Source organism: Pleurodeles waltl, chromosome 7 (assembly GCF_031143425.1).
Source record: "Pleurodeles waltl isolate 20211129_DDA chromosome 7, aPleWal1.hap1.20221129, whole genome shotgun sequence".
Classification (NCBI taxonomy): domain Eukaryota; kingdom Metazoa; phylum Chordata; class Amphibia; order Caudata; family Salamandridae; genus Pleurodeles; species Pleurodeles waltl.
In genome coordinates, this window is record NC_090446.1 from 1,559,349 (window position 1) to 1,585,179 (window position 25,831).

The following is a 25,831-nucleotide window of genomic DNA, read 5'->3' on the forward strand; positions in this document are numbered from 1 at the left end:
AGTGGTGTTGGTCTGGGGGCCTGCGGTGCTGGGGCACAGGTTGCGGATAGCATAGGGTGCTGGGTCCTGGGGTGTTTGGGGCCTGTGGTGTTTGGGGCCTGTGGTGTTTAGGGCATAGGGTGCTGGGGCATGGGGTGTTTAGGGCATAGGGTGCTGGGGCCTGAGGTGCTGGGGGCAAGGGTGCTGGGGCCTTGGGTACCAGGGTATAGGGTGCTGGGGCCTGAGGTGCTGGGGGCATGGGGTGCTTGGGGCCTGGGGTGCTTGGGTGCGAGAGAGCATAGGGTGCTGGGGCCTAGGGTGATTGGGGCCTGGGGTGCTTGGGCATAGGGTTGCAGAGAGCATAGGGTGCTTGGGGTGAGGGCCTTGGAAGTCAGAGGCTGCAGGGGCCATCAGGGGTCTTGGAGGTCAGAGGCTGCAGGGGCCATCAGGGGTCTTGGAGGTCAGAGGCTGCAGGGGCCATCAGGGGCCTTGGAGTCAGGGGCCACAGGGGCCCATTAGGGGCCTTGGAGGTCAGAGGCCGCAGGGGCCATCAGGGGTCTTGGAGGTCAGAGGTTGCAGGGGCCATCAGGGGTCTTGGAGGTCAGAGGTCGCAGGGGCCATCAGCGGTCTTGGAGGTCAGAGGTCGCAGGGGCCATCAGGGGCCCTGGAGTCAGGGGCCGCAGGTATCTTGGCATCAGAGGCCACAGGAGCCATCAGGGGTCTTGGAGGTCAGAGGCCGCAGTGGCAATCAGGGGTCTTGGAGGTCAGAGGCCGCAGTGGCAATCAGGGGCCTTGGAGTCAGGGACCTTGGAGTCAGGGGCCGCAGGGGCCTTGGAGTCAGGGGCCGCAGGGGCCTTGGAGTCAGGGGCCGCAGGGGCCTTGGAGTCAGGGGCCGCAGGGGCCTTGGAGTCAGGGGCCGCAGGGGCCTTGAAATCAGGGGCCGCAGGGGCCTTGGAGTCAGCGGAGGAAGGAAGGTGGGTACTGTGGAGGAGGGGGGCGGGCTATCAGGGAAGAGCAGACACTGGCCAGATCTCCATTTTAGGCAGCCAGGGTGAGGGGGTCGGGATACCAGAAAGCCTCGACTGGAAGGAGGAAGAAGAAAAAGTGGGTGCAAGGAAATGCCTCTTTTTGTATGATCACCCTCACGCTTTTCAACTCATCCTGCTGGCTTTTCGACTGAGAGTGCACGGAGTCCTGCTAACCAGACCTCAGAGCCAGTGCTGTGACCTCGTTGTGCACGTTGAATTATATACCCAGTTGGAAATGGCTAACTTACCTGTTTGTCCCTAATGTTACCCTGGTACGCAGGGCATGTAAGTTAGTGGGGTACCCCCGGGCGTGCAGCACTGGTTGTGCTGACTTTGAAAGCAATGGCAAAGCCATCTCTTCGCCAGTACATTTGTGTAAGTCACCCAAACCCTAAAGGCAAGGTGTGACATATGACAAGGGCAGGACATGTACAAGTCCTCACAGTAAAACAGGAGCAATTACAGTTTTAGTGAGGAAAGACTTGTTCGCCCAATTGGCGCATACATGGCTACACACTGACCCCCCCCCCAGCTGTTCTAACTCCTGAATGACCAACTGGTAGTCCATTGGCTAACAAACATATCCAGTCCTAAGGGCATTTTCCGAGCATCAGAGGGCATTCCTGGCTCCCAGACCGCAGGTCTTACCGACATGGAAGAAGGACAAAGGAAGACAAAAGAGAGCAGTGCTTAATTTGTGCTTCTTGTCTCCAGTGCTGAGCACCGGCACTTATTTTTGAGGGCTGGGACTTATTCTTCTGCCTCAGGCATTTGCTGTGAACAAAAGACACACATGGGAAAGACGGAGGAAGGGGAAAACTAAAAAGCGTCACAAAGGGAGAAAGTAGAAAGCTGCTAGAGTGAGCTGAAGGGGCAGGGAGTGGCTTTATATGGATTGAAGAGGTCCGAGATGGCTTCAGAATTCCGCTGCCTCATTATTCCGTACTCGCACATTTAATTGCAGCAGCCGTGTGGTTAAGAGGAGGACTCTGAGCACCGGTACATTTTTATTTACAAATTAAGCACTGGCGGAGAGGTACTCAGCCTGCCATGTCCTGCTTGAGAAGAAGCCGTCTCCAGAGCCTGGCAAGTCAAGAGAACGCCAAGCACCAGCTTACTGACCGCCTCTTTGCAGCACAGGGACACAACAGCTGAAGAAGCGTGCTGGGGCACGTTGGGAGCCCAAAGCCTTTACGCCACTGCCGCCTGCGCGCAGCACTGAGGACCAGGGCCCAACGCAGAGCTGCACCGGAGATCGCTGAATCTGGGAGTGCAGCCAGAGAGATGCTGGGACCCTCAGACGACGAGTTATCAACTCCGGGAGAATTAGAGCCTGTGACTGTAAGAAAGTCCCCTCTTTCTGGCATGGTTACCCCCTTTCTTGCCTGCTGTCAGCGTGTTTTGACTGTGTTCACTGGGATCCTGCTAACCAGGACCCCAGTGACTGTGCTCTCTTCCTTTAAACTTGTCTGTCCTTGACTTTCTGCACCCCAAAATTGGCATACTGATGCCCCATGTAAGTCCCTAGTATAGCACACCTAGGTACGCAGGGCATTGGGGCACCAGGGGTTCCCCTTGGGCTGCAGCATCTATTATGCCACCCATGGGAGCCGATGCAAAAGGTGTCTGCAGGCCTGCCATCGCAGCCTGTGAGAAAAGGTGCATGCACACTTCCACTACAGGTCACGGCAAGTCGCCCAGAGGGCAGGTTGCAGGTGCCTGTGTGTGAAGGCACCCCTGCATCAGCAGAGGTGCCCCCACAAACTCCAGCTCCATTTTCCTGGACTTTATGAGTGCAGGGAGCCATTTTACCCGTGGTCTGGGCATAGGTCACTATGTCCAGCTACCTAATGGTAACTCTGAACCTCAGCATGTTTGATATCAAACATGTCAGAATCATACCCCGATACTGTTGCAAGTATGATTCCATGCACTCTGGGGGCTCCTTGGAGGACCCCCAGCTTTGCTCCTACCAGTTTACAGGGTTTTCCCGGGCAGCACGGGCAGTTGGCATCCTACAGACGGGTTTCTGCCCTCCTGCTGCTTGAACAGCTCATGCCCAGGAAGGCAGTGTATGAGGCTGGCCTGGTTTGTAGTGGGTACCTAAGGTACTTACACTCTGTACCAGGTCCAGTTATCCCTTATTAGTGTAGAAGAGGTGTTTCTAACAGCTTCAGCTGATAGAAGGTAGCTATAGCAGAGCAGCTTAAGCTGAACTAGGAGACATGCAAAGCTCCTACTATACCACTTATAGTTACACACTACTTATACACAAGTAAAGACAATACTCTGTTACCAAAAATAAATGTACTTTATTTTGGTGACACAAATGCCAAAAATACCTTGGAGACTATACTCCCTCAGAAGGTAAGTAATACACACAGTACATAAACTAGAATACAGAAATAGCTGTAAAAACAGTTAGAGAACAGTGCAAATAGTGAACATCACAATAGGTTGGAAAGGGCCTAGGGGGAAACACAAACTATATACCAAAATAGTGGAATGTAAAAGTCAGGTTCCTACCTAGACAAGTGTGGTGTGCAGAGCTGCGCTGGGAGTGTAAGAAAACACCAAAGGTAAGTAATAGAACCCACCCCAGAGCCCAGGAAAGCAGGAGTAAATCACAGTTAGTTTCCTAGAAAACACAAGAAGTTGTGATAAAAGATTTTGCAAGAACCAGAAGAGACTGCAGGACACCAATGATGGATTCCTGGACCTGAAGACCTATGGAAGAAGGGGACCAAGTCCAAGAAGCACTGAAGTGTCCAGGGAGAACAGGAGCTCCTGCTAACCGGGATGAAGGTGCAAAAGAAGAACCACCGGTGAAGAACAGTCAGTACTGCACCCAAGAAGATGGATGCGGGTTCCTGTTTGGCGCAGATGATGTCCCACACCGGATGGAAGATTGCAGTCTGGTTTGCGTCGCTGGATTCCCACAACAAGCCTTGGCACACGCAAAGCTCCCGGTTAGCGGAAACTTGCGCTGCCCGGGACCAGGAGGGACCTGGTGGCCTCTACCCAGGAGGGAGAGACAGAGGGTGCTCTCAGCAACTCAGAGAGCCCTCAGAAGACCAGGAAGCGCACAGGGGTTCCATAGCCCGGGGACAAGGAAGGTGCAAATGGAGGCCCACACAGCACTACACAAAGGAATCCCATGCCGCCAGAGAACTACTCACGAAGCTGTGCGTCGCAGGAAGCAGTGCTGGGGGCCAGAGTTGTGCTGTGCACGAAGAAATTCATGGAAGGTCGCACACAAACCTTGGCAACTGCAAATCATGCAGCACATGGGGGTACTGTCTTGTGTGGGGAGGCAAGCTCTTACCTCCACCATAGTTGGACAGCTGAACCTTAGGACCGTCGGGACAACTATATTCCACCACCCGTGTTGCTGGATCCACGTACCTCATCAGGAGAGGGGTCCCATGCCACCTTTCGTCGCTGCAGAGGGGTGCCTGCTGAAGCAGGGAAATGACGCCTTCATTTCAAGGGAGATTCCTTTGCTTTTTCTGGTGCAGGTTGAAGACAGGCTGTCCTCGAAGGATGCACAACCTGGAAACAGTTGCAGTTGCTGGCAGGAGCTGAAGATACAATGTTGCAGAAGTCATCTTTGCTTCTTTGTTGCAGTTTGTAGAGTTCCTGGAGGGTCCAGATGTAGTTTCATTGGTAGAAGATGCAGTAAAGGATGCCGAGGATTCCTGCTGGAGTCTTGCAATCTGAATCTGAAGAAACACCCACAGGAGAGACCCTAAATAGCCCTGAGAGGGGGATTGGTCACCTAATCAGGTGTGGACCTATCAGGAGGGGCCTCTAATTTAGTCACCTGCTAGCACTGGCCACCCAGATGCTCCCAGAGTGCCCCACCACCTTGGAATCCAAGATAGCAAAACGCAGGGACACTCTGGAGGAGCTCTGTGCACCACCCCTGGGGTGGTGATGGACAGGGGAGTGGTCACTCCCCTTTCCTTTGTCCAGTTTCACGCCGCAGCAGGCACTGGGGGTCCCTGAACCGGTGTAGACTGGCTTATGCAAGGAGGGCAAAATCTGTGCCCTTCAAAGCATTTCCAGAGGCTATGGGAGGCTACCCCTCCTAAGCCTGTAACACTGATTTCCAAAGGGAGAGGGTGTAACTCCCCTCTCCAAAGGAAATCCTTTGTTCTGCCTTCCTGGGTTGGAGGTGCTCAAGCAACAGGAGGGCAGAAACCTGCCTGTGAGGTGACAGCAGTTGGGGCTGCCTGGAAAACCTCAGAAGGCTGGTATGGCAGAACTGGGGGCCCACTGTGGAGCCCCCAGGGTGCTTTGAATTGTGCAACCAATACTAGATTCAGTATTGGGGTACAATTCCCAGATGTTAGACACCTTACATGGCCATATTCGACGTTACCATTGTGAAGCTGGACATAGGTATTGACCTATGTCCAGTGCACACGTAAAATGGTGTATCCGCACTCACGCAGTCTGTGAAAATGGTCCTGGATGACATGGGGGCACCTCTGCTAGTGCAGGGGTGACCTCACACACATGTACTTTGCACCCAGCCTTCAGAGTGGGAAGGCCGGACATATAAGTGACCTGGTGCAGTGAAAATGGCAGTGAAAGGGTGCTTGCACCATTTCACACAGGCTGCAATGGCTCCCTATTGGTGGCAAAAGCAATGCTGCAGCCCTTAGGGCTCCCCTGGAACCCCAGTGCCCTGGGTACCTAGGTACCAAGGGCTAGAGACTTATAAGGGGGCACCAGTATGCCAATTAAGAGTGGAATACTGTGTTAACAGTATCCAACAACCAAATGTAAAGGGAAGAGAGCATAAGCACTGGGATCCTGGTTAGCAGGATTCCAGAGACACAGTCACACACACTGACAACAGGCCAGAAATGGGAGTAACCATGCTAGAAAGAGTCTCCTTTCTCACAGGCAGAACAAAGGATTTCCTTTGGGAGAGGGAGGCAACACCCTCTCCCTTTGGAAATAGGTGTTACATGGCTCGGGACGGGTAGCCTCCCCAAGCCCCTGCCGCTGGAGCTGCATATTGTAGGTTCCTGTGAAGTCCAGTTCGGTTCCAGTGGCCAGAAGCTGAAGTAAACGTTGCAGAGGAGTCCTGCTGGAATCCTGCACATCGAATCTGAGGACCCACCCAAGAGGGAGACCCTAAATAGCCCTGGAAGGGGAATTGGTCACCTAGCAAGGTGACCACCTGTCAAGAGGGGGCTGTGATGTCACCTGCCTGACCTTAATCAATCAGTCAGTTTTTATAAAGCGCAACTAATCACCCAGGAGGGTCTGAGGCGCTGGTGGTGGGTCTGGGCCTCATTCGAAGAGCCAGGTCTTGAGGTTCTTCCTGAAGATGGTGAGTGATGGGCTTTGTCTGAGGTGCAGGGGGAGGTTGTTCCAGCTCTTAGCTGCGAGGTTGGTGAAAGATCTTCCTCCGGCGGTGGCTTTCCGGATGCGTGGGATGGCGGCCAGTGTCTGCTGGGAGGAGTGGAGGGGTCTGGCAGGGTTATAGAAGGAGATGTGATGGTTCAGGTAGGAGGGTCCAATGTTGTGAAGGGCCTTGTATGTGTGGGTGAGTAGTTTGAAGTTGATTAGCTTCTCCACTGGGAGCCAACTGAGGTTTCCTCAGGTTTTGGTGGACGTGTTCCGGGTGAGAGATGTTCAGCACGAGTCTGGCGGTGGCGTTTTGGATGAGTCGTAGTTTTTTTGGTGTTCTTTGCTGTGGTTCCGGCTTAGAGTAGCGTTGCCGTAGTTGAGCTTGCTTGTGACTAAGGCGTGGGTGACTATCTTGCGACAGACGTCCAGGATCCATTTGAAGATTTTGCACAGTTGTCGGAAGGTGTGCCAGCAGGAAGAGGTGCCTGTGTTTACCTGTCTGGTCATCGAGAGGGAAGAGTTGAGGATGATTCCTAGGTTGCAGGCGTGGTCAGTCGGAGTGGGTGGGGTGCTGAGTGATGTGGGCCACCAGGAGTCATCCCAGGCTGAAATGGAGTTTCCGAAGATGATGAGCTCGGTCTTGTCTGAGCTGAGCTTGAGGCAGCTTTCTCTCATCCAAGCGGCGACGGCTTCCATTCCGGTGTGAAAGTTAGTCTTAGCTTTCTCCGTGTCTTCAGTGAGCGATATGAGGAGTTGTGTGTCATCTGCATATGACACGATGTTCATTCCATGGCCTCTGACAAGGGCTGCAAGCAGGACCTTGTAGATATTGAAAAGCGTTGGACTCAGGGACAATCCCTGAGGGACTCCGCAGCGGACTTCTGATGGTTTGGATATGAAGTGTGGGAGCCTGACTCTCTGTGTTCTGCTGGTGAGGAAAGAGCGAACCCATTGCAGGACTGATCTGGCCACTCAGATGCTCCCAGAGGCCTCTGCCCACCTTGGATTCAAGATAGCAGAATCAAGTGCCACCTGGAGGAGCTCTGGGCACCCCCCTGGGTAGGCGATGGACAGAGGAGTGGTTACTCCCATTTTCATTATCCAGTTTTGCACCAAAGCAGGGACTGGAGGTCCTGAACCAGTGCAGACTGGTTTATGCAAGGAGGGCACCAATTGTGCATTTCAAAGCATTACCAGTGGCTTGGGGAGGCTACACCTCCCAAGCCATGAAACACCTATTTCCAAAGCGAGAGGGTGTTGCCTCCCTTTCCCAAAGGAAAATCCTTTGTTCTGCCTTCCTGGGCTTAAGCTGGTCAAGCAGCAGGAGGGCAGAAACCTGTCTGTTGGATGGCAGCAGCGCGGGCTGCCTGGGAAAACCCTGCAAACTGGTAGAAGCAAAGCTGGGGTTCCTCTAAGGAGCCCCCAGAGTGCATGGAATCATACCACCAATACTGGCAACAGTACTGGGGTATGATTCCGACATGTTTGATACCAAACATGCCTCGGTTTGGAGTTACCATTAAGTAGCTAGACATAGGTAGTGACCTATGTCCAGTACATGGGTAAAATGGCGTCTCCACACTCAGAAAGTCCAGCAAAATGGAGCTAGAGTTTGTGGGGGCACCTCTGTTCATGCAGGGGTGCCCTCACACACAGGTACCTGCACCCTGCCCTCGGGCTAGGAGAGCCTACCATAGGGGTGACTTACAGTGACCCTGTGCAGTGACCTGTAGTGAAAGGCTGCATGCACCTTTTCACACAGGCTGCAATGGCAGGCCTGCAGACACCGCTTGCATGGGCTCCTATGGGTGGAATAGTACATGCTGCAGCCTGTAAATTATTCTTTTTATTGGCAAACTGTCCCCTATGTGTGACCAGGTTCCTGCAGTCTTCTTTCTGTGACTCAGAGAGGCAGTCAGCAAGGACTACCCCATCAACTGAGCCATGAGCTGCAGTGGTGGAGAAGAGGTCAGGGAGAAGGTCACTCTCTTCTTCCTGTCCCTCATCAGTGGTCATGAGCAGGGTGAGATCAGCCCTGTCTTAGTACCTTTATTTTTGTAACACTGTGGGGTTCTTTCATGTGTGATTACAGTGGTATTGCATGAGCTCTGCATGTCTCCTAGATAAGCCTTGGCTGCTCATCCACAGCTACCCCTAGAGAGCCTGGCTTCTGGACACTGATTACGCTACACTAATAAGGGATACCTGGACCTGGTATAAGGTGTAAGTACCTTAGGTACCCACCGCACACCAGGCCAGCCTCCTACAGTGACCTCTGACAACGGGCAGCCCAGTGGCGACTGGACTTCGGCCAGACCTGAGAGGACTAGGTGGGTCGTTGTCCCCTCACCATCTTCACAGGACAAGGAATCCCTGCAGCAAGATCCCTGCCAACAGCATCGCACGTCGCATCCACAGTATCCTTAGGGCATCCTCAACATCCTTCATCCCTTCCATCAGGACCACTCCACAGGAATCCATTGCAAACCTTGAGCACCTTCAGCATTCTTCACCCTTGCATCAGGGCCACTCCATAGGAATCCATTGCAAACCTTGAGCACCTTCAGCATTCTTCACCCTTGCATCAGGACCACTCCATAGGAATCCATTGCAAACCTTGAGCATCTTCAGCATCCTTCATCCCTTGCATCAGGACCACTCCATAGTAATCCACTGCAAACCTTGAACATCTTCAGCATCCTTCACCCTTGCATCAGGACCACTCCATAGGAATCCATTACAAACCTTGAGCATCTTCAGCATCCTTCATCCCTTGCATCAGGACCACTCCATAGGAATCCATTGCAAACCTTGAGCACCTTCAGCATCCTTCATCCCTTGCATCAGGACCCCTCCACAGGAATCCACTGCAAACCTTGAACATCTTCAGCAACCTTCATCCCTTGCATCAGGACCACTCCATAGGAATCCATTGCAAACGTTGAGCACCTTCAGCAGCCTTCATCCCTTGCATCAGGACCACTCCACAGGAATCCATTGCAAATCTTGAGCATTTTTCACCCTTGCATCAGGACCACTCCATAGGAATCCATTGCAAACCTTGAGCACCTCCAGCATCCTTCATCCCTTGCATCAGGACCACTCCATAGGAATCCATTGCAAATGTTGAGCACCTTCAGCATCCTTCATCCCTTGCATCAGGACCACTCCTCAGGAATCCACTGCAAACCTTAGGCACCTTCAGCATCCTTCACCTCTTCCATCAGGACCACTCCATAGGAATCCATTGCAAACCTTGAGCATCTTCAGCATCCTTCATCCCTTGCATCAGGACCACTCCATAGTAATCCACTGCAAACCTTGAACATCTTCAGCATCCTTCACCCTTGCATCAGGACCACTCCATAGGAATCCATTACAAACCTTGAGCATCTTCAGCATCCTTCATCCCTTGCATCAGGACCACTCCATAGGAATCCATTGCAAACCTTGAGCACCTTCAGCATCCTTCATCCCTTGCATCAGGACCCCTCCACAGGAATCCACTGCAAACCTTGAACATCTTCAGCAACCTTCATCCCTTGCATCAGGACCACTCCATAGGAATCCATTGCAAACGTTGAGCACCTTCAGCAGCCTTCATCCCTTGCATCAGGACCACTCCACAGGAATCCATTGCAAATCTTGAGCATTTTTCACCCTTGCATCAGGACCACTCCATAGGAATCCATTGCAAACCTTGAGCACCTCCAGCATCCTTCATCCCTTGCATCAGGACCACTCCATAGGAATCCATTGCAAATGTTGAGCACCTTCAGCATCCTTCATCCCTTGCATCAGGACCACTCCTCAGGAATCCACTGCAAACCTTAGGCACCTTCAGCATCCTTCACCTCTTCCATCAGGACCACTCCATAGGAATCCATTGCAAACCTTGAGCATCTTCAGCATCCTTCATCCCTTGCATCAGGACCACTCCTCAGGAATCCACTGCAAACCTTGAGCACCTTCAGCATCCTTCACCCCTTGCATCAGGAACACTCAATAGGAATCCATTGCAAACCATGAGCATCTTCAGAATCCTTTATCCCTTGCATAAGGGCCACTCCATAGGAATTCATTGTGATGCAGATAAAGTGTCTGGGACTATTGAAGGACTGCTTCTGCGGTGAAGGAACATGTTCTTGATGACCTGGCGGGTCCCCCTCACTAGCTCCCTCCTGGAGTTAGTTATTCCAAGCACTTCTAACCGACGGCATTGACACTTACCAAAGTTTTCCTTGAACAAGTTTCTAAGTGTCTAATTTGGTGAGTTTGCCAAGGTTTGCTCGCAGTTGAGTGAAACAGAATTAATATTTCTTGTAAAATCTATATCTCCGGAACCATTCAGTGGTTCTTTTTCGCTCTAGTGTATAAATTCTGATAAAATACAGTTTATTTCTACAAATGAGTATTGGATTTCTTGAGTGTCTGTCAACTTTTCTGCAGTTGTTTTTGTGCTCTTTAAATGTTCTACACATGTTCCTCTGTATAATCCTCGCTGCTCAGAGCCAGAGCTGCCCAGGGGCGAGCTGAGGGCTTGACAGACAACGTGTCCTAAAGGGGTTGGTATGTGTAGAGCAGAGAGAGGTTGCACAAGCACACCATGCAATACACGCCAGAACCTCACAGTGGGGGTAAGAGAATATGGAGAAAAACCAGAAAAGGAGGTTAAAGATGAGATCACAGAGAAGGTAAGGAGGGTGCGGAAGGGACAAGGGAGGCAAGGAGACGAGGCTAATAATACTAGGTAAAGACAGGCAAAGGGAATGGGGAGAGATGGGAGGAGACGTGAAACACCAACGAGTGTGAGACATCCATGGAAACAGTCAAACTATAGTGAGAGAAGAAAGACAGGGGTTGTGAGTGAGAGACTCACCTTGGGATGGATGATGACCTCGTAGTGCAGCGAGGAGGGGCTGCGGTGGCGGGGGCCTGTCCACGACACAGACAGGGAGTGCACCCCCTGCTCCACCAGGCGAATGGGGGACACCGTCACGGGGGCTGCGGTAAAACACAAACAGGGTAAGAGTGGGGAGTGATATACCAGGGGGGCAGAGAAGCACCAGAGCCATCATTACACTACAGGCACAAGAGAGTGAGAGCAGGAACCACCAATATCACCTTTACACGACGGGCACAAGAGAGTGAGAGCAGGAACCACCAGTATCACCTTTACACGACGGGCACAAGAGAGTGAGAGCAGAAACCACCAGTATCACCTTTACACGACGGGCACAACAGAGTGAGAGCAGGAACCACCAGTATCATCATTACACGACAGGCACAAGAGAGTGAGAGCAGGAACCACCAGTATCACCTTTACACGACGGGCACAAGAGAGTGAGAGCAGAAACCACCAGTATCACCTTTACACGACGGGCACAACAGAGTGAGAGCAGGAACCACCAGCATCTTTTTTACACAACGGGCACAAGAGAGTGAGAGCAGGAACCACCAGTATCACCTTTACACGACGGGCACAAGAGAGTGAGAGCAGGAACCACCAGTATCATCATTACACGACAGGCACAAGAGAGTGAGAGCTGGAACCACCAGTATCATCTTTACACGATGAGCACAAGAGACTGAGAGCTGGAACCACTAGTATCACCTTTACACAACGGGCACAAGAGATTGAGAGAGAGAGCAGGAACTACCAGTATCACCTTTACACGACGGGCACAAGAGAGTGAGAGCAGAAACCACCAGTATCATCTTTACACAAAGGGCACAAGAGAGAGAGAGCTGGAACCACCAGTATCATCTTTACACAACAGGCACAAGAGAGTGAGAGCAGGAACCACCAGTATCATCTTTACACAACAGGCACAAGAGAGTGAGAGCAGGAACCACCAGTATCATCTTTACACAAAGGGCACAAGAGAGAGAGAGCTGGAACCACCAGTATCATCTTTACACAACAGGCACAAGAGAGTGAGAGCAGGAACCACCAGTATCATCTTTACACAACGCGCACAAGAGCGAGAGAGCTAGAACCACCAGTATCACCTTTACACGACAGGCACAAGAGAGTGAAAGCAGGAACCACCAGTATCATCTTTACACGACGGGCACAAGAGAGAGAGAGCTGGAACCACCAGTATCACCTTTACACAACGCGCACAAGAGAGTGAAAGCAGGAACCACCAGTATCACCTTTACACGACGAGCACAAGAGAATGAGAGCAGGAACCACCAGTAGCATCTTTACACAACGCACACAAGAGAGTGAGTGCACGAACCACCAGTATCACCTTTACACGACGGGCACAAGAGAGTGAGAGCAGGAACCACCAGTATCATCTTTACACGACGAGCACAAGAGAGTGAGAGCAGGAATTACCAGTATCATCATTACACGAGGAGCACAAGAGACTGAGAGCTGCAACCACCAGTATCACCTTTACACGACGGGCACAAGAGAGTGAGAGCAGGAACCACCAGTATCATCTTTACACGACGTGCACAAGAGAGTGAAAGCAGGAACCACCAGTATCACCTTTACACGACGGGCACAAGAGAGTGAGAGCAGGAACTACCAGTATCACTTTTACACGACAGGCACAAGAGAGTGATAGCAGGAACCACCAGTAGCATCTTTACACAACGCACACAAGAGAGTGAGTGCACGAACCACCAGTATCACCTTTACACGACGGGCACAAGAGAGTGAGAGCAGGAACTACCAGTATCACTTTTACACGACTGGCACAAGAGAGTGAGAGCAGGAACCACCAGTATCATCTTTACACAACGGGCACAAGAGAATGAGAGCAGGAACCACCAGTATCATCTTTACACGACGGGCACAAGAGAGTGAGAGCTGGAACCATCAGTATCACCTTTACACAACAGGCACAAGAGAGAGAGAGCTGGAACCACCAGTATCATCTTTACACAACGGGCACAAGAGAATGAGAGCAGGAACCACCAGTATCATCTTTACACGACGGGCACAAGAGAGTGAGAGCAGGAACCACCAGTATCACCTTTACACAACAGGCACAAGAGAGTGAGAGCAGGAACCACCAGTATCATCTTTACACAACGGGCACAAGAGAATGAGAGCAGGAAACACCAGTATTACCTTTACACGACGGGCACAAGAGAGTGAGAGCACGAACCACCTGTATCATCATTACACAACGGGCAGAAGAGAGTGAGAGCAGGAACCACCACAACCTTTACACAACGGGCACAAAACAGTGAGAGCAGGAACTACTAGTATCACCTTTACACTACGGGCACAAGAGAGTGAGAGCAGGAACCACCAGTATCATCTTTACACGAAGGGCACAAGAGAGTGAGAGCAGGAACCACCAGTATCATCTTTACACGACGGGCACATGTGAATGAGAGCAGGAACCACCAGTATCATCATTACACGACGAGCACAAGAGAGTGAGAGCAGGAACCACCAGTATCACCTTTACACAACGGGCACAAGAGAGTGAGAGAGAGATAGAGAGAGAGAGAGAGAGAGAGAGAGAGAGAGAGAGAGAGAGAGAGAGAAGGAACTACCAGTATCACCTATACACGACGGGCACATGTGAATGAGAGCTGGAACCACCAAAAACTTTAAATGACGAGCACAAGAGAGTGAGAGCAGGAACCACCACCACCACCTTTACACGATGGCCACAAGAGAGTGCAAGCAGGAACCACCAGTATCAACTTTAAATGACGGGCACAAGAGAGTGAGAGCAGGAACCACCAGTATCATCATTACACGACGGGCACAAGAGAGTGAGAGCTGGAACCACCAGTATCATCTTTACACGACGGGCACAAGAGAGTGAGAGCAGGAACCACCAGTATCATCTTTACACGACGAGCACAAGAGAGTGAGAGCAGGAACCACCAGTATCACCTTTACACAACGGGCACAAAAGACTGAGAGCTGGAACCACTAGTATCACCTTTACACGAAGGGCACAAGAGAGTGAGAGCAGGAACCACCAGCATCTTTTTTACACAATGGGCACAAGAGAATGACAGCAGGAACCACCACCACATATACACGACAGGCACAAGAGAGTGAGAGCAGGAACAACCAGTATTACCTTCACACGACGGGCACAAGAGAGTGCGGGCAGGAACCACCAGTATCACCTTTCCACAACGGGCACAAGAGGGTGAGAGCAGGAACCACCACCACATATAGACGGCAGGCACAAGAGAGTGAGAGCAGGAACCACCAGTATCATCTTTACACGAAGGGCACAAGAGAGTGAGAGCAGGAACCACCAGTATCATCTTTACACGACGGGCACAAGAGAGTGAGAGCTGGAACCACTAGTATCATCTTTACACGATGAGCACAAGAGAGTGAGAGCAGGCACCACCAGTATCATAATTACACGACAGGCACAAGAGAGTGAGAGCAGGCACCACCAGTATCATCATTACACAACAGGCACAAGAGAGTGAGAGCAGGAACTACCAGTATCATCATTACACGACGGGCACAAGAGAGTGAGAGCAGGAACCACCAGTATCACCTTTACACGACGGGCACAAGAGAGTGAGAGCAGGAACTACCAGTATCACTTTTACACGACGGGCACAAGAGAGTGATAGCAGGAACCACCAGTATCATCTTTACACAACGCACACAAGAGAGTGAGTGCACGAACTACCAGTATCACCTTTACACGACGGGCACAAGAGAGTGATAGCAGGAAGTGCCAGTATCACTTTTACACGACTGGCACAAGAGAGTGAGAGCAGGAACCACCAGTATCATCTTTACACGACGGGCACAAGAGAGTGAGAGCAGGAACCCCCAGTATCATCTTTACACAACGGGCACAAGAGAGAGAGAGAGAGAGAGAGAGAGAGAGAGAGAGAGAGAGCTGGAACCAGCAGTATCACCTTTACAAGACGGGCACAAGAGAGTGAGAGCAGGAACCACCACAACCTTTACACAACGGGCACAAAACAGTGAGAGCAGAACTACTAGTATCACCATTACACTACGGGCACAAGAGAGTGAGAGCAGGAACCACTAGGATCATCTTTACACGACGGGCACAAGTGAATGAGAGCTGGAACCACCGAAAACTTTAAATGACGAGCACAAGAGAGTGAGAGCAGGAACCACCAGTATCATCTTTACATGACGGGCACAAGAGAGTGCAAGCAGGAACCACCAGTATCACCTTTAAACGACGGGCACAAGAGAGTGAGAGCAGGAACCACCAGTATCATCATTACACGACAGGCACAAGAGAGTGAGAGCAGGAACCACCAGTATCATCATTACATGACGGGCACAAGAGAGCGAGAGCTGGAACCACCAGTATCACCTTTAAACGACGGGCACAAGAGAGTGAGAGCAGGAACCACCAGTATCATCATTACACGACAGGCACAAGAGAGTGAGAGCAGGAACCACCAGTATCATCTTTACACGACGGGCACAAGAGAGTGAGAGCAGGAACCACCAGTATCATCATTACACGACAGGCACAAGAGAGTGAGAGCAGGAACCACCAGTATCATCTTTACACAACGGGCACAAGAGAATGAGAGCAGGAACCACCAGTATCATCTTTACACGACGGGCACAAGAGAGCGAGAGCTGGAACCACCAGTATCATCTTTACACGACGGGCACAAGAGAGTGAGAGCAGGAACCACCAGTATCATCATTACACGACAGGCACAAGAGAGTGAGAGCAGGAACCACCAGTATCATCTTTACACAACGGGCACAAGAGAGAGAGAGAGAGAGCTGGAACCACAAGTATCACCTTTACACGACGAGCACAAGAGAGTGAGAGCAGGAACCACCAGTATCATCTTTACACGACGGGCACAAGAGAGTGAGAGCAGGAACCACCAGTATCATCTTTACACGACGAGCACAAGAGAGTGAGAGCAGGAAACACCAGTATCACCTTTACACGACGGGCACAACAGAGTGAGAGCAGGAACCACCAGCATCTTTTTTACACAACGGGCACAAGAGAATGACAGCAGGAACCACCACCACATATACACGGCAGGCACAAGAGAGTGAGAGCAGGAACAACCAGTATCATCTTTACACGATGGGCACAAGAGAGTGCGGGCAGGAACCACCAGTATCACCTTTCCACAACGGGCACAAGAGGGTGAGAGCAGGAACCACCACCACATATAGACGGCAGGCACAAGAGAGTGAGATCAGGAACCACCAGTATCATCTTTACACGACGGGCACAAGAGAGTGAGAGCAGGAACCACCAGTATCATCTTTACACGAAGGGCACAAGAGAGTGAGAGCAGGAACCACCAGTATCATCTTTACACGATGAGCACAAGAGACTGAGAGCTGGAACCACTAGTATCATCTTTACACAACGGGCACAAGAGATTGAGAGAGAGAGCAGGCACCACCAGTATCATCATTACACGACAGGCACAAGAGAGTGAGAGCAGGAACCACCAGTATCATCTTTACACAACAGGCACAAGAGAGTGAGAGCAGGAACCACCAGTATCATCATTACACGACGGGCACAAGAGAGTGAGAGCTGGAACCACCAGTATCACCTTTACACAACGGGCACAATAGAGTGAGAGCAGGAACCACCAGTATCACCTTTACACAACGCGCAAAAGAGAGTGAAAGCAGGAACCACCAGAATCACCTTTACACGACGGGCACAAGAGAGTGAGAGCAGGAACCACCAGTATCACCTTTACACGACGGGCACAAGAGAGTGAAAGCAGGAACCACCAGTATCATCTTTACACAACGCGCACAAGAGAGTGAAAGCAGGAACCACCAGTATCACCTTTACACGACGAGCGCAAGAGAATGAGAGCAGGAACCGCCACCACCCTTACACGACGGGCACAAGAGAGTGAGAGCAGGAACCACCAATATCATCTTTACACGACGAGCACAAGAGAGTGAGAGCAGGAATCACCAGTATCATCATTACACGACGGGCACAAGAGAGTGAGAGCAGGAACCACCAATATCATCTTTACACGACGAGCACAAGAGAGTGAGAGCAGGAATCACCAGTATCATCATTACACGACGAGCACAAGAGAGTGAGAGCTGCAACCACCACTATCACCTTTACACGATGGGCACAAGAGAGTGAGAGCAGGAACCACCAGTATCATCTTTACACGACGCGCACAAAAGAGTGAAAGCAGGAACCACCAGTATCACCTTTACACGACGGGCACAAGAGAGTGAGAGCAGGAACTACCAGTATCACTTTTACACGACGGGCACAAGAGAGTGATAGCAGGAACCACCAGTATCATCTTTACACAACGCACACAAGAGAGTGAGTGCACGAACTACCAGTATCACCTTTACACGACGGGCACAAGAGAGTGATAGCAGGAAGTGCCAGTATCACTTTTACACGACTGGCACAAGAGAGTGAGAGCAGGAACCACCAGTATCATCTTTACACAACGGGCACAAGAGAATGAGAGCAGGAACCACCAGTATCATCTTTACACGACGGGCACAAGAGAGTGAGAGCAGGAACCACCAGTATCACCTTTACACGACGGGCACAAGAGAGTGAGAGCAGGAACCCCCAGTATCATCTTTACACAACGGGCACGAGAGAGAGAGAGAGAGAGAGAGAGAGAGAGAGCTGGAACCAGCAGTATCACCTTTACATGACGGGCACAAGAGAGTGAGAGTAGGAACCACCAGTATTACCTTTACACAACGGGCACAAAACAGTGAGAGCAGAACTACTAGTATCACCATTACACTACGGGCACAAGAGAGTGAGAGCAGGAACCACTAGGATCATCTTTACACGACGGGCACAAGTGAATGAGAGCTGGAACCACCGAAAACTTTAAATGACGAGCACAAGAGAGTGAGAGCAGGAACCACCACCACCACCTTTACACGATGGCCACAAGAGAGTGAGGGCAGGAACCACCAGTATCACCTTTACATGACGGGCACAAGAGAGTGAGAGCAGGAACCACCAGTATCACCTTTACACGACGGGCACAAGAGAGTGAGAGCAGGAACCACCAGCATCTTTTTTACACAACGGGCACAAGAGAATGACAGCAGGAACCACCACCACATATACACGGCAGGCACAAGAGAGTGAGAGCAGGAACCACCAGTATTACCTTCACACGACGGGCACAAGAGAGTGCGAGCAGGAACCACCAGTATCACATTTCCACAACGGGCACAAGAGGGTAAGAGCAGGAACCACCACTACATATAGACGGCAGGCACAAGAGAGTGAGAGCAGGAACCACCAGTATCATCTTTACACGAAGGGCACAAGAGAGTGAGAGCAGGAACCACCAGTATCATCTTTACACGACGGGCACAAGAGAGTGAGAGCAGGAACCACCAGTATCATCTTTACACGAAGGGCACAAGAGAGTGAGAGCAGGAACCACCAGTATCATCTTTACACGACGGGCACAAGAGAGTGAGAGCAGGAAACACCAGTATCACCTTTACACGACGGGCACAAGAGAGTGAGAGCAGGAACCACCAGTATCACCTTTACACGATGGGCACAGGAGAGTGAGAGTAGAAACCACTGACACCTTTACACGAAGGGCACAAGAGAGTGAGAGCAGGAAACACCAGTATCACCTTTACACGACGGGCACAAGAGAGTGAGAGCAGGAACCACCAGTATCATCTTTACACGACGGGCACAAGAGAGTGAGAGCAGGAACCACCAGTATCACCTTTACACGATGGGCACAGGAGAGTGAGAGTAGAAACCACTGACACCTTTATACGACGGGCACAAGAGAGAGAGAGAGAGCAGGAACCACCAGTATCACCTTTACACGACGGGCACAAGAGAGCGAGAGCACGAACCACCTGTATCATCATTACACAACGGGCACAAGAGAGAGAGAGAGAGCAGGAACCACCAGTATCACCTTTACACGACGAGTACAAGAGAGTGAGAGCAGGAACTACCAGTATCACCTTTACACGATGGGCACAGGAGAGAGAGAGCAGGAACTACCAGTATCACCTTTCCACAATGGGCACAAGAGAGTGAGAGCAGGAACCACCAGTATCACCTTTACACGACGGGCACAAGAGAGAGAGAGAGCAGGAACCACCAGTATCACCTTTACACGACGGGCACAAGAGAGTGAGAGTAGAAACCACTGACACCTTTACACGACGGGCACAAGAGAGAGAGAGCAGGAACCACCAGTATCACCTTTCCACAATGGGCACAAAAGAGTGAGAGCAGGAACCACCAGTATCACCTTTACACGACAAGTACAAGAGAGTGAGAGATGGAACCACCAGTATCACCTTTACACGACGGGCACAAGAGAGCGAGAGCACGAACCACCTGTATCATCATTACACAACGGGCACAAGAGAGTGAGAGCAGGAACCACCAGTATCATCTTTACACGATGGGCACAGGAGAGAGAGAGCAGGAACTACCAGTATCACCTTTACACGACGGGCACAAGAGAGAGAGAGAGAGCAGGAACCACCAGTATCACCTATACACGACGGGCACAAGAGAGTGAGAGCAGGAACTACCAGTATCACCTTTACACGATGGGCACAGGAGAGAGAGAGCAGGAACTACCAGTATCACCTATACACGACGGGCACAAGAGAGTGAGAGCAGGAACTACCAGTATCACCTTTCCACAATGGGCACAAGAGAGTGAGAGCAGGAACCACCAGTATCACCTTTACACGACGGGCACAAGAGAGAGAGAGAGAGCAGGAACCACCAGTATCACCTATACACGACGGGCACAAGAGAGTGAGAGTAGAAACCACTGACACCTTTACACGACGGGCACAAGAGAGAGAGAGCAGGAACCACCAGTATCACCTTTCCACAATGGGCACAAAAGAGTGAGAGCAGGAACCACCAGTATCACCTTTACACGACAAGTACAAGAGAGTGAGAGATGGAACCACCAGTTCACCCAGGTGGCTTCAGTACTTGAGCCAGACACAACCAGCCACTGCAGCAAGCAGGGAGATGTGAGACTCTGGATTGGATAGAAGACATTTGCCGACTCAGCGCTTTTCCAAGGCTCTTTATGGGATCAGGTAGTGATCCGCTGACGCCGAACGGATCTATCTGCTGATTCTGAAGGGATCAGTAAGGAAATGCCTCCTTGGCATGGTTACCCCCTGACTTTTTGCCTTTGCTGATGCCAAGTTATGATTTGAAAGTGTGCTGTGGCCTGCTAATCAGGCCCCAGCACCAGTGTTCTTTCCCTAACCTGTACTTTTGTTTTCACAATTGGCACACCCTGGCATCCAGGTAAGTCCCTTGTAACTGGTACCAAGGGCCCTGATGCCAGGGAAGGTCTCTAAGGGCTGCAGCATATCTTATGCCACCCTGGGGACCCCTCACTCAGCACAGACAACCTGCTTGCCAGCTCGGGTGTGCTGGTGGGGAGAAACTAAGTCGACATGGCACTCCCCACAGGGTGCCATGCCAACCTCACACTGCCTATGGCATAGATAAGTCACCCCTCTAGCAGGCCTTACAGCCCTAAGGCAGGGTGCACTATACCATAGGTGAGGGCATAAGTGCATGAGCACTATGCCCCTACAGTGTCTAAGCAAAACTTTAGACATTGTAAGTGCAGGGTAGCCATAAGAGTATATGGTCTGGGAGTCTGTCATGCACAAACTCCACAGCACCATAATGGCTACACTGAAAACTGGGAAGTTTGGTATCAAACTTCTCAGCACAATAAATGCACACTGATGCCAGTGTACATTTTATTGTAACATACACCCCAGAGGGCACCTTAGAGGTGCCCCCTGAAACCTTAACTGACTACCAGTGTGGGCTGACTAGTTTTAGCAGCCTGCCACACACCAGACATGTTGCTGGCCACATGGGGAGAGTGCCTTTGTCACTCTGTGGCTAGTAACAAAGCCTGTACTGGGTGGAGGTGCTTCTCACCTCCCCCTGCAGGAACTGTAACACCTGGCGGTGAGCCTCAAAGGCTCACCCCCTTTCTTACAGCACCCCAGGGCACTCCAGCTAGTGGAGTTGCCTGCCCCCTCCGGCCACGGCCCCACTTTTGGCGGCAAGGCCGGAGGAGATAATGAGAAAAACAAGGAGGAGTCACTGGCCAGTCAGGACAGTCCCTAAGGTGTCCTGAGTTGAGGTGACTCTGACTTTTAGAAATCCTCCATCTTGAAGATGGAGGATTCCCCCAATAGGGATAGGAATGTGCCCCCCTCCCCTCAGGGAGGAAGCACAAAGAGGGTGTAGCCACCCTCAGGGCTAGTACCCATTGGCTACTAACCTCCCAGACCTAAACACCCCCCTAAATCGAGTATTTAGGGGCCCCCAGAACACAGCAAGATTGATTCCTGCAACCTAAGACGAAGAAGGACTGCTGAGCTGACAAACCTGCAGAGAAGACGGAGACACCAACTGCTTGGCCCCAGCTCTACCGGCCTGTCTCCCCACTTCTAAAGACACTGCTCCAGCGACGCGTTCCACAGGGTCCAGCGACCTCTGAAGCCTCAGAGGACTACCCTGCATCTAGAAGGACCAAGAACTTCCGAGGACAGCGGCTCTGCTCCACAAAGACTGCAACTTTGCAACAAAGAAGCAACTTTGAAACAACACACGTTTCCCGCCGGAAGCGAGACTTTGCACTCTGCACCCGACGCCCCCGGCTCGACTTGTGGAGAACAAACACCACAGGGAGGACTCCCCAGCGACTATGAGACCGTGAGTAGCCAGAGTTGACCCCCCTGAGTCCCCACAGCGACGCCTGCAGAGGGAATCCCGAGGCTCCCCCTGACCGCGACTGCCTGCTTCAAAGACCCGACGCCTGGTAAAGACACTGCACCCGCAGCCCCCAGGACCTGAAGGATCCGACCTCCAGTGCAGGGGCGACCCCCAGGTGGTCCTATCCCTTGCCCAGGTGGTGGCTACCCGAGGAGCCCCCCGCTTCCCTGCCTGCATCACTGAAGAGACCCCTTGGTCTCCCATTGAAACCTATTGCGAACCCGACGCTTGTTTGCACACTGCACCCGGCCGCCCCAGTGCCGCTGAGGGTATACTTTTTGTGCTGACTTGTGTCCCCCCTGGTGCCCTACAAAACCCCCCTGGTCTGCCCTCCAAAGACGCGGGTACTTACCTGCTGGCAGACTGGAACCGGGGCACCCCCTTCTCCATTGAAGCCTATGCGTTTTGGGCACCACTTTGACCAGTGAACCTGACTGGCCCTGAGCTGCTGGTGTGGTAACTTTGGGGTTGCCTTGAACCCCCAACGGTGGGCTACCTTGGACCAAACTTTGAACCCTGTAAGTGTTTTACTTACCTGTGAACTTAACCTCTACTTACCTCCCAGGAACTGTTGATTTTTGCACTGTGTCCACTTTTAAAATAGCTTTTTGCCATTTTTGCCAAAACTGTACATGCTATTGTGATTATTCAAAGTGAAATAACTTTCATTTGAAGTATTACTTGTAAATCTTGAACCTGTGGTTCTTAAAATAAACTAAGAAAATATATAATTCTATATAAAAACCTATTGGCCTGGAGTAAGTCTTTGAGTGTGTGTGTTCCTCATTTATTGCCTGTGTCTGTTTGTGTTTGTACAACAAATGCTTAACACTACCATCTGATAAGCCTACTGCTCGACCACACTACCACAAAATAGAGCATTGGAATTATCTCTTTTTGCCACTATCTTACCTCTAAGGGGAACCCTTGGACTCTGTGCACACTATTTCTTACTTTGAGATAGTATATACAGAGCCAACTTCCTACAATTGGCAACGAAAGGATAAACAGCAGAGTCTTTCCTGGTCACCCGCAGGTGACAGTCTGCAGCACGAGCACAGGTTCTCTTTATCATTCCACCTCATCATTAAGTCTGTCTTTAAACCACATGATTACAAACGGATGGAAATATGTGGTAATAACATGCATTTTTGGATATGTTCAGCTGGCCAGGAAACACCCAGATAAGCAGAAAGCAACCACATACCATCTATCGACGGCACGGCAGGCCTGTGGCACTGAGAGGAAGGGAACTTGTGGGAACCCTCCACCCATGCGCATTACATGTGGACCACCCATGTCCAGTACACTCAGTGTGTGACCCATGCTCAGTACACATGGTGTGCCACCCATGCCCAGTACACGTGGTGAGCCACCCATGCTCAGTACATTTGGAGTGTGACCCATGCTCAGTACACATGGTGTGCCACTTACTATCAGTACACTTGGTGTGCCACCCACACTCAGTACGCTTGGTGTGCCATCCATGCCCTGTACACATGATGTGCCACCCATACCCAGTACGCTTGGTGTGCCACCCATACCCAGTACGCTTGGTGTGCCACCCATGACCGGTACGCTTGGTGTGCCACTCATGCCCTGTACACTTGGGTACTCGCACCCCCTCACTGGTGTTGCCCACAGATAGCAGCAGGGAGTGTAGGGGTGTATCCAGTGGGCCGAGACCACACACCCGGGACCACGGAAGGTCCTCCATCCCTGGACCCAGCCACAGAGGGATACCGCCATCTTGGAGCAGGCGCTGCCTGGTCTGCTCGGGCAGGGTCTAAAAGTACTCCAAAGACCCCGAGTGCAGGACTGGGCCGACTGGACGCTGGCTCCAGCACAGCTTGGGCGAGGCTCACTGGACAGGAGACTCCTGCACCTCATGCACCAAGGAATATAGGTTAAAAAAAAAAACTCAACATGAGGAGCTTAAGTTTACAAACTTTTCATTTTTTAGACTTGAGGCACTTTGCTTTTCGTCTTCCTCACTTTTCTTCTCTAAGCTAAATCTTAAAAGGGCAGAGAGAAGTGGTAACACAAGTGATGCCACAAGTGGTGGCACAATAAAGAGCACAGTGACGCAGTGGGGTACCCCAGGGGAGTGGTTTCACACAGAGAGGGGGCCACACTGAGGCATCATGCACACTAAAGGTTGGGGCACCCCAGGGGAGTGGTGACACATTTTGGGTTACAGAGGCATTGTGAGGGTTAGAAGGGCACCTTGAGTGAGTGCTGGGGGGCACACTGAGGGGTGTGAAGGCACCCTGAGGGAGTGGTGACTCATTGAAGGTTAGGGGGAGGCACCTGTAGGAAAAGTACCATCTTTCTAGCAAGGTTACCCCCACCCTTTGTGTGATCAGTGTGTTTAGACTGTAGTTCACTGGGATCCTGCTAACCAGGACCCCCAGTGACTGCTTTGGTTGTTCGTACACTTCTTTCACCCACAATTGACCTACTCGTGCACCCATGTAAGCCCCTAGTATGTGGTACTTTGGCACCAAGGGCATTGGTGCACCAGGGGTCCCTCACTGGCTGCAGCATGTATAGCGCCACCCATGGGAGCCCATGCAAACTGTTTCTGCTGGTCGCCACTGCAGCCTTTCACTGCCAAACCTGAGCAATGCACCTGGACATTATAAGTCACCCCTGTGATAGGCCCTTCAGCCCAAGGCCAGGGTGCATGTCTTGAAGAGTGAGGGTACCCCTGCAGGAGCAGGATACCCTTACGGACCCCAGGCCACTGGTCAGTACGAGTAGTCCAATTACATAATGGCTTCTCCAAACCTAGGCATGTTTGATATCACGCATGTTGAATCACGCAACTACACCAATCCCAGTGTTAGTTGCATAGTGCTATGTACACTGGGGGTTCCTTAGCAGATCCCCCGGTTCTAGCTGTGCAGCCTTTCTGGGGTCCAGCTGGCAGCCTGCGCTGCTGCTGACCCCAGACACTGTTCTGTCCTCCTGCTGGTCAGCCTGGCTCAGGCCGGAGGGGCAGAGAAGATGGTTTCCTGCAAGGGAGAGGTGTGACCACCTCTCGTTGTGTATTAGGTATCTGAGGGGTGGGGTGGTCTCTGAATGGCACCGGACTGCTATGAAGGGCACATTTGATGCCCTCCTTGCATAATCCAGTTTGCACCAGTTCAGGAACCCCCGGTTCCCACTCTGGCCCGAAACTGCACTAAGGACAGGGGAGTAACCACCCCACTGTCCCTCCCCTCACCTAGGTAGGTGCGCAGAGCTCTGCCAGGTGGCCAATTGATTCTGCCTTCTTGGAAACAAGATGGGCAGAGGCCCCTGGGAACATCTGACTGGTTAGGCCAGGTAGACGACGTCCCTGACCCCCTCTGACAGGTGGGTCACTTCAGTGAGTGGCCAACTTCTTTTTAGGGTTACTTAAAGGCTCCCCCGTGGGTGGGTCCGCAGATTCGTCGAGCAAGGCTCTCCAAGGAACTCTCCACAAGACATCTTCTGCCCCTGGCCTCTGGAACCGCTGCTGGTCTTTGCTGGAACCAAAGACGCCTGCTTCCGGTGGGAAGGCTTCTATTACAACATTGTTTCTCCGGATCATGCAAGAATTCTGCAACATCCACAGCTGTGCATCCTGCAGAGTCACAAGGACTCTGTTTGCATCTGGAAGCACAAAGGAATCTCCCTTGGAGTGAAGGAGTCACA

The 25,831-nt window shown here is 51.6% G+C and overlaps 1 protein-coding gene across 1 annotated transcript in view; it reads right to left on the reverse strand.

Annotated features, from left to right (window-relative positions):
* EPHA1 (EPH receptor A1) overlaps nucleotides 1-25,831 on the reverse strand; it is a 161,720-nt gene that overhangs the window by 82,838 nt on the left and 53,051 nt on the right. The window contains exon 6 of the mRNA XM_069242658.1: nucleotides 11,254-11,378. Coding sequence (XP_069098759.1) covers nucleotides 11,254-11,378 — 125 coding nt within the window. The remainder of the gene's footprint in view (nucleotides 1-11,253; nucleotides 11,379-25,831) is intronic.